The 10193-nt window shown below is 36.7% G+C and overlaps 1 protein-coding gene across 1 annotated transcript in view; it reads right to left on the bottom strand.

The window, feature by feature from the left end:
- The window catches only part of LOC104166160 (chromosome unknown open reading frame, human C7orf60), a 24820-nt gene that overhangs the window by 12062 nt on the left and 2565 nt on the right, over positions 1–10193 (bottom strand). The window contains exon 3 of the mRNA XM_009706004.1: positions 1912–2085. Coding sequence (XP_009704306.1) covers positions 1912–2085 — 174 coding nt within the window. The remainder of the gene's footprint in view (positions 1–1911; positions 2086–10193) is intronic.

Raw genomic sequence — 10193 nt, forward strand, 5'->3', positions numbered from 1 at the left:
AAGCTTTGTGTAATGCACAATCTGTTTTCATTCTGATAAGCTCTGTAACTTCTTCTATAAGGCATAGAGGAAGAAATTGAATTTTAATTTCTCTGGGCAGTAACTTAGAACAGCTATGCCTTGTTGCTTTAAGGTCTGTACAGATATTAAAAACGTTACTATCATTTGTTGCTTACTCAGGTAAGTATTAGGAATCTTGCCTTTGCCAGGTATGTCTTTATGGATGTATATATTTTTAAAGGTTTGAGAATGAAGATTAAAAATACCATCATCACTCAGTATATCAAGAAATACTTTAAAAATAATTTCATAAAAGCATCTCTATTAATTACTTACTATACACACTAGTCAGAACAAAAGGTAAGGCTACAGACTACTGGTAGCAAGAAGAAACTCATGTGAAATTAGCTCCGCAGTAGCCATTATAAGAAGCTGTGCAAAGTATGAAGACAGAACATATGCAAAGAGAGAGCTAATGCTTTATCATGACAAGGCCTCCCACTGGAAGAAAAAAAAAAATCATGATATGATCAAACGTATTGATTTAAACAAACCGGTAGCAACAAACTGCTATTTATAGTAATGCTAAAACCATGTGTTAACAAACGCCAGCACTATTAAGATGTTACAAGGTATTAGTATCTCATCAGCCCTCTGTGTGAAAGTGCCTGGCAGTTCTCATTAAAAACAGGTATTTATTTTGAGGCTGACTTAACAAAACGAGCACTAAAAAGAGGAGTTGTGGGGGAAGTCAGCTTATGCGAAGCTACTACCTTCATTTTGGAAGCATCTACTTTGTCTTGTCATAATAGGACATCAACAGGGATAATGTTTTCATTTTGCATGTAACTATTCAACTACATAGGCATTTGGGATCTTTATGCTTTTTGCAAGTTACTTTACAAACATGAGAAACCACAAACAATACCAGCTCATAAGGACAAACACATCTGCTAATGCCATTAGTAACATGCCCGTTTCTTTCCTAACTAATAGTGTATCTAACTTAAAGTAAGTGATGATCACAGAAGACATGCTACAATAATGAGAGAAGACTCTTCGCAGAACAGAAAAAACACTATTGCAGACAGTTGTAAGAACTGGTCTATAAAGAATATGAAGCAAGTCATAAGGGTAACATTTAATGGTAATATGCTTATGCATTCATTAAGCCATTATACTTGCAAAATACTAAATTCTTTCCATCACACATGGAATAGCCACAAATATGACCCATGTTATTTAGGAAAAAAAGGAGGGTGGGACTGTAACTGAAATAAAAAAGCTACTCCTGAATGCCAAAAGTAAAATTCTTACTTGAGTGAAGGTCAAAAAACAAAATTAAAACTGTTGTTAGGAAAATACCTCAAGGATACTACAACTTCTGCAGAGCCAGTCATCAGAGAGCTAGCACATTTAAAATTAAGGGTTATAATACAAAATTGCTTTTGAAGTGTATAATTGGAATCAAGAGTTTCTCTGCAATTATTTATGAAGAGAAAGTTTTAAGTACTCTGATATTTACATTTGGCACTTAGTACTTACATAAGCAATTGACTTTTCAACAGCGCTGAACAGCCATTAGATTCTAACTTAATTAACGTCTCCCTTATTTCACCTCAAGGTTTAATATAAATTGCACTGCACACCAATGACATACAAAAGTGAAATTGCTCTAACACTTAAATGAAGATGACTAAGTTGTCATTCTCAAGCAATTTTTTAGGGCATCCACCAAAATATACAACAACATAAATACTTCTTGAAACATGTATATATTGAAATGAAAATGCCCTTTCTTAACTATTAAAAGTACATCAGACTGATCTAGTATGTTATGGGGCAAAAGTGTCCAGTAAGTCTTATCACACTAAGAGGGCAAAAAAAGTCTGGAAAACAAGTAAAACTTACTCTTCTGTTATAGCTTCATGATTTGTCAAGCCAAAGCTTGGCAAGGGATCTTCAATCTTGGGAGCCTGGGGAACATTTAAAGCTGGAGTGGTCTCAGAAGCAAGAAGTGCTCTTTTTTCGTCTTTCTCAAGTGCTTTTCTTTTCCCACCATTCTGAAAATACTCTCGGCATACACTGAAAAGACAAAAAGAAAAATTCCCCAGAAAAACAGAATGCTATTTTTGGTCATTACTATAAATACAACGTAAGACAGAGGTTTAAGAGCTGCAAGTGCTGTCACCTTTTAAACAAATCTGGATTTTACTGCAACTTTGGTAAATCAGCTTTAGGAAAGATGTGATATACCCAAAGACACGCTTGAAGTCAAGCGCTGTTTTATTTCCAAAAACTAGGCCGTAAGTCACAGCTGAGTAAACAGATTCAAAACAGTTTTATCTGGATAGCCTTTTAGAGTAAGACAGCAGAAGTCTTGTCAGAACATCACCAGAGGGTAAACTTCAGCTGTCACCTGAGCATCACAGTTCTCCACTAAAGTGCAAAGAGTTATTAACTAGGTTCCCATAAATACAGGGGCTTTTCAAACATCTGTCTTGCAAGGCACATAATACGGGGGAAAAGAAACATAATCCAGGCTTATGGGCTAACTTACATACAATGGTTTTGGTTTTTAACTTTAATTGAGTTTTCCCAGGGTGTTTTTTGTTTTCAAGTAACAGATACCTGCAGTAGCTGTTTTATTGTGGAAGACTTATTTTAGCTTTCCATTTTTCCCCCATACTTAATTATTTTCCTATTAGGAACCAGAGCAAAATAATCTGGTCATACTTGAACAGAAATGTTAACCGGTTTAAAGGAATGAATGTTATTAAAAAAGTTAAATTACACCTGCATACTTCAACCAGTAGTCAGCATTAGTGTATGAGAAGCAAGCGTTATGCTCGAGAATAAATGAGTTTTGTCCACAAAATAGAACTAGAATTGCAAACAATTTGTCGCTGTGAAATTAAAAAGCCTGACTCATCCTGCACAAAGCAGTATTTTTAATTAGATATGCCAGCCAAGTATTCGCGCAGAAAGTTTAACAGAAATAGTACTTGTTTGAAATATGGTTTCATAACAACGCATTTTTATGATGCTTTCTTGAAATTCACTCAATTTTCCTCCAACAAAGCTGCAAAGGTTTGAAGGAAACATTCCAGAAAATATAAATTCAAGTGCAGTTTAAGAACACCTTACACAAAGCAAGATCAAGATAACATAGTATTTCACATCACAGATTCAGGAAAGGACATGCTGGTATAATGTTGCATTTAAACCACAAAGAGAGACAAGGACTTGGAATACACAAGCCTTATATACCTAGGGTTGGTGATATTACAGACACCAAATACATCCAGTCTCTCCACCACATAAGATATGAAGGAAAAAAAAAAAAAAGTCATTGGAGTTGCATTTCTTAAAACAGGTACAGATAGAAGTCGCTTTACTCCAAGATGGTAAGAAATGACCACCTTGAGTCAGTGAACGTATAACTACAGTACACATTATGTCCAGGTTACTAATTCTTGCTGTGAGATGGGGGGGGGGGGAAACTGCTATCCTGGACACATTCTTGTGCTGACATGCTTACAGGACCTCAAGATCTAAACTGACCTGTGTCTAAAACTCAAAGCACAAGCAAGTTTTACTTGCTCAAGCAAGCCCTGGGCATTCTTGCATTAAATATAAAAAGCCTAAAATGCAGACAGTAACCTTAGAGCAGAAAACACAGCTAAATGAGAAATAAACTCAGTAAAGACTGTATTTATAATCAACAAGTTTACAGTTAAAAATTCCTCAGTAACCAAAGCTATTTTCAGACCAAAGAGAAGCTAGGTGGAATAAACAATAAAATTCACATCTTAACAATATGGAGCAAGATCACACGCAGAAGCATGAATAGCAGTCCAGGCTGCAATACTTCCAGTATAGACTGTGAAACCATACCAAGTCCATCCATTAGAGATTGCACGTATGGAAAGACAATTCTAAAAATAACAAAGTTAAAGTAGAAGGAGCCAGTCATTTAATTTAGAAGGAAAGATATTAAAACATCAGTAAACAAAAGAGAACCCTAGAAAAACACTTGAATTATTGCTGGTATGCTAATAAAAGTATATTTTACACTATATTATATTATTTGTTTACAAGCATGTGATCAATTTAGAACTATTTAGTTCTGTGTCATACTCAGAGAAAAAAAAATAAAATCTTTTCTCCACACCATTTATCAGCTACCTTACTACTTTGTTAGTATCTTATCATCTCTTTATTTTTGTTCTTTTTCCTCAGTACACCTCTTAAAACATCCAGAATCAATGGCAGTTTAAAGAGTGTCAGCATCAATGGCAGTGCAACATGTAAGTCGGGACACACCAAGAAGTTCACAACCTTGGGCGAATGTATTGTTTTTTCTCCTCAACTACGAATGTTATCAACCTTTTAACTCACTAGAAGCTGGTACGTTGCCCAGCTTAACACTTAATGAGCTGTTGCACGGGAGAACCACCTACTTGTGAAGTGTAGTGCAAGTTCCTCTTTGTCACGGAGAAGCCATTTCTTCCTCATTCTTGGTACTTGTGCAAATCAGGATTTTTTTCCATCCTTCTACCCCTGTCTATCACGGGAACTGAGTTCTCATCATTCTACATTCTTCTAAACTGACCTTCCTTGTCTGCACATAGGACATTATCAAAGTCAACCATGAGGAGCATCATCTTCTACTCCTGGGCTTTCGCTGGTGGACAGAGGGGCCAGAGCCACAGGAAGGCCCAAGACTGGGAAAAATTCTTCCCATTCAGATCCTAGTCTGCATACCTGTGCAGTACACCAAAAAGAAGCAAAAGAAATACCAAATCTACCCATCCAACCAAAAAAGCCCAGGCAACATTGCACTTCATAACCACTAAGTGTTATCTTCATTTTACACCTTTCTGAAGTTACAATGATTCTGGCAGGATTACTACATGTTGCCCTTTTGGGTCCCGAGGCCTCAGAGGAGCTGTCTATGTACTCCTCGTATGGAAGCGGACCTCACACTTACCCTGGCGTAACAGGGAGCACGTGGGCAGTCACTGCACAGCAGCTAACCAGAGGTAACGCGCTCTGTAGTTTACCCCATGGTAACTTGATGTAGCCACATGTTTAACTTCATGGCCATTAAAAGCCGTCATTGATCACTCTGTGGTTTTGAGTATGCAGTTACACAAGACTCCACATTTAACAACTGTTACAAGTAATGAACAGAGCATCTCTTAATTATCTACAAAGAAAAATAAAACGAAGGAATCTATTTTATAATTCTGAGAACTGACATGGCTCCATTTTTAACTGACATTTGAGGGTTCAGTCTTTGATGATACAATATTAGCTCTACAATTAACATACTTGTTTGTGAAGAATTGTGCAATGTAAATGCTACCTGAGCTAATACTTGCTACAGTTTACACAAACTGCAAAATAAACATTTTAGGTCTAACCTATTTAAGTCTGCTGGCAGAGAGATGGGTGAAGTGTCCAGTCTGTGGCTTTGTTTTTTTTTAAAAAAAAAAAATAAAATAAAACAGTGAAACCTGCTTTCCATACTTCAAATCTCAAATGGTAAACAACCTGTTCAAGTTGACCTCCTGCTCTGCCATTTGGGCCAGACACATATAGGAAATTTCAGTAAAAGCCAGTATGAATACATATTAACTTGTTAATACTCTCCAGCAATGAAAGAGAAGATTTGTTTTCGAATACAGTGACCAAAACCAAGGGTTTCAATAGACTATATAATTAAAAAAAAGGAGCAGGGAATTGCCAAAGAAACATCATACAAAATTTAAGTGCCATGAAAGCATCAGCAGTTAGTTCTTCTTGTCAAGTAATAATGAACAACTAAATTAAAGCTGGTGTGGTCAGCTTTTATCATGCTAAAAAGCAGTTTCTGATAGCTGGTACCAATGCTCGAGGGTTTCAAGCAGCCAGTTTTACGGGCTAAGAACTGACACAATCCATCTCTTTCCTTCTGCTTTAAAACGAGGAAAAGGTGAGCTTGACACATGTTCTTTACAATATTTACTAACCAAAACCTAATATTGAAGATGAAGTTCAGCGAGAGTTCAGAGCTGAAGGGAAGTCTGGACTTCTCATCATGGTTTCTGTCTGCAAAACGTTTCTCCTCTCCTCCTATACATTGAGGAATAAGTTTATCAATGTCAACTGACAGAGCTGCTGGCCTGAAAAAAAAAAAGTATAAACTCTTCTACAGGTTTAACCCACCCACCCTCCAACCTCCAAAAAAAAAAAAAATCAAGGAAGGGAGAATTCTCAATTGCCTTTGTCACATTAATCATACCTAAAAGAGTAGAAAAGTTTCCTCTGGACTGGAGAATATTTTGCAATTGTCACGCACACCCAGTTTCAGGTTAAGGAAATCCTGTATTCAGCATAGGAAGAGCACTAGGTTTCTCAATGCAAAGTATTATAATTTTTTATCATCATAATTATATTTTGTTAAATTTCAAGTTGAGAAACTTGTATACAATACATTTTTCCATTTTATTTTTCATACTTGGTCTCAGTTCTAGGGTTTTGAGACATTTTCCTTATGAGAAACACAATTAGGTCTATAATCAGATGTTTCTCTGGTGGTGTGTCCACCCCTTTACTCCAAGCCAGTTTCTGGAGGCAACATCCTTCATTACCAGAGGATTCCAAGAACCTGAAAACAGCCAGCAGTTATCATATGATCACTGCTCAAATTAGCTCTAGTGTTCAACAAACAGATACGGTTTTGTCAGAACAAAGTAGTGTTTAAAAGCAAAAATTAAGACTATCATACAAACATGAACAATGAACATTGCCTTTTTTCTATTTTAAACGGTTTCTCTCCTTCTGTTTACGCCACCTTCCTCTTAATTCCATTCTCCTGAAAGTGAATCACTTGACTACCTGCGCTCATCAAAAAGGCTACAAAACAGCATTGAAGGGACTTCAAACATTCATTCCTTCAGTCTCCCAAGGATCAGCTTTCCAGTTCCAGCAGAGACCTGTTATTCTCAAAGACCCTGTAAGAGATTCCTGAGCCTTCTCATCTTTTGACTAGACAGCTAGAATTTCTATTAAAAAAAACCCAAGGCTTTTATGGAAAAAAAAAAAAAAGAATTTTGATAATTTCTTTATCTTTCTTGGAGTTGAGCTGTTTTTTGTTTTTTAAATGCAGTGGCCAAGGTGATATCTTGGCTAAGAGCAATGCTAAACGAAGTCAGAGGAGTCCTTTATGGATCTTGTGGACAATCTCATTAACACACTCCAGTATGATATTTGCCTTTATTGCAAAAGCATCCCATGACTGTTTCATATTCAGCTGTGGTCTGCTACAGAATCCAAATGCTGTTCTAAAAGACTGACACAACCAGTCCATCCCTGGCCTGTATTTGTATAGTTGATAATATTTAGTATGGTTGATGATAATACTTAGCATAGTTAACAACACTGTTAACTTCAATCCTGCTCTCAGAGTTAACAATTCTTTTCTGTTTGGTCTCATTGCAAATTTAATAAACAGACTTTATTCTAGCAGATTGCTAATGAAAATATTGATTAGTAATGGATGCAGGGACAGACACTGACAGAGTCCTTTTCAGTAAATCAAATTTTTAAGATAAGCTTCTAGCAACTATTCTCTGCAAGTTTTTCCAAACAGTTCTGCACTCACCTGACATTAAGAGCATATTTCTTCAGTTTGCTCATGAAACAGTCAAAAGACTTTTAAAAAAAAATGCAGGTCTAGATAGTGTTTTACTATGATAGTTAGAAGTGCAGATTTTGTTTTTTGTTATTTAAAAAAAATAGCCAAGTCAACACAAGTCTTAACACCAATGCAAAAGCAACAGAAAGAAGCAAACCTGCTGGCCTAGCTTATTTTGTTCTAACTAGAACCAGAACAGGCTGGCATTCATTGTCCACACAAAGGTTCACCAGCCTACCTATGCCAGCAAAAATTAAAAGTTAGGATAATTATTCAGGGTAAACATCATCTTACCCTATTTTAGTTTAAGGTTTAAGTTTTGTGTTGTAATATAAATGAAAGAGAAACCAAAGTTTTGATTTCCAAATACTATTTGCTACTCTGTATTCAGTTTTCTAAAGATTTAAAAAGAAAGCAAAGGAAGGACAGTTGAGCGTTGCCAAGGCTTTTTACATCACCACTCAGAGGATCATTAACCTGCATCTGGAAGGGGATAAAGTTTTCATCCTTCTTCCCCCTGCCCCTCTCCCCAGTTAACACTTGCATAATGTTGCCCTGAAACAATAAATAAAACTGGCCCTATATAATGCAGCATATGGTCATTGCACAGTCTATCATGTACTGGTTTCCATCTTTTACAGTTTCTAAAGTCTGGATATGTGCCTGTTTAAATCAACAACTAATGAAGAAGTAAAATAGTAAGTTTTATGCTGTCTGGTTTAAGAATTAATGTCAGAATAAGCATTTTTCCAGTGTCTTCAACTAAATAGCCCAAAAGACTTTTGAAAGGAGAACGCGGCAAGAAAATTGTTATTGACCTTGAGAAGTACACATGGCTTCTCTAGTGGTTATTCTGCATTCTCTGATTTATTTTATCAGGCACTAGGTTATAAGAGAATACAAGGAAAATGAAAGAAAGAAAAAAGCGTGGTGTTTTTTTTTTTTTTAAACTAGTGGAAAAAAGCACTTCTCAGTTTCAGATCTCTGAAAAGATCTTCAAATTAAACCAAAAAAGCTTAGACTATCCTTTCTTCAGCAGGGATACACCAGTGGTTCCAAACTATTTTCAGCATTCAACTCCCAAACTAAACTACATTTATTACATCAGCTACCTTCCTGCCGTCACGGTGACACAGTTAAAGCATTGAGCAAAAGCTTTCACTGAAGGCTTGTGCAAGTTCTTTTCTATGCAATTACGCACCCAGACACCAGGAGGAGTAACAGCAATGGGACCTGCCATCTGTCTGGCACGCCTCTTGGCCCTTCCAGAAGGAACAAAAAATTGCAGAACACAAAGTCAATCTGGTATGTTCTGGCATCTAGCCATCCAGGCCTTGGTTTAACCCTAGACACAGGGAAGTGAAAAGTACCCGTCTTTTTCTACTAATGTAAAACTCCTGACCCCTTGACTTTGCAAGCTGAAGAGGTATGTGCTTTAATTGAAGCTTTATACCGAGATAGAGCATTCTCTGTTAGCGGGTGGATTCTCTTCTTAATATGAGTTCATGCTGCAGGGCCCAAACTGGACACTTACTTAAATGTTTACTTTGCAAATCTTACAGAAACTACAAACAGAAACCTAGTGAGAGACAGAGCCAATAACCTTCAATACAGAGGCCATCAACTGTTCCTCCCCTGCCCACAAGGAACATTGTCCTGTTCTACAGGGTAACAGAGAAGTTTGCCGCAAGCTAAGCGAATACTGTTCAGCTGAAATTAAAAAAAAGTGCACACAGGGCTACTGAAGAAAGTTTCACATATTAGTTGACAATCAGATTGTAAGAAAATATCAAGCAGTGTTCCATGGGAATCTGCCCTGCATCCGGTACAATTAGTTTTTTTCACAGATACCCTGAACATTGGAACAGTTAGTACTCCTCTTAACTGATCTACAAACGATGCCAAGCTGGGGCGGGGAGGCAAAGATGCTGCAACAAACCGCAGTATTAGAATTCAATACAATTCAAGTGAGTGTAATTTAGTAAAGAAAAATACAAATATCAGCACTTCCACAGAAGTAATGAATAGCACAAATTCAAGAAAACAAATATCAGCTGAGGAAGCCTATAAAAAATAACCAGGCAGTTGGGGATCACAAGTGAGCATAAATCAATGCCACACCAATTAAAAAAAAAAAAAACAACCCCCCAGAAAAAACCCCAAAAACTCCCCCAAACCCACAAAACCCACCAAACAAGGCCAACAGCATAAATAAGAGTTTACTACAACCTCAATAACATTTCTGTATTTTATTTATCCCTGACAAGGCTATTGGAACCCTGTGTCCATTTTTGGGCACAGTTCTTTACAACTGATTCACCTCTCTTGTAACTTGGATAAGGATACACAAAACATGTCCAGAAAAGGGTCTATGAAGAAACACTTAACTATGTTTACTATGTTTTGGGGTTTTTTTTAATCTAAAAGCTAAAAGATTGAAATGTAAAGGAATGGTTTTCAAATACTTAAGAGTCTATGGTAGGGAAAAAGGAAAACAGCTTATTACTTG

The sequence above is a fragment of the Cariama cristata genome, unplaced genomic scaffold (assembly GCF_000690535.1).
Source record: "Cariama cristata isolate BGI_N322 unplaced genomic scaffold, ASM69053v1 scaffold6278, whole genome shotgun sequence".
Taxonomy (NCBI): Eukaryota; Metazoa; Chordata; class Aves; order Cariamiformes; family Cariamidae; genus Cariama; species Cariama cristata.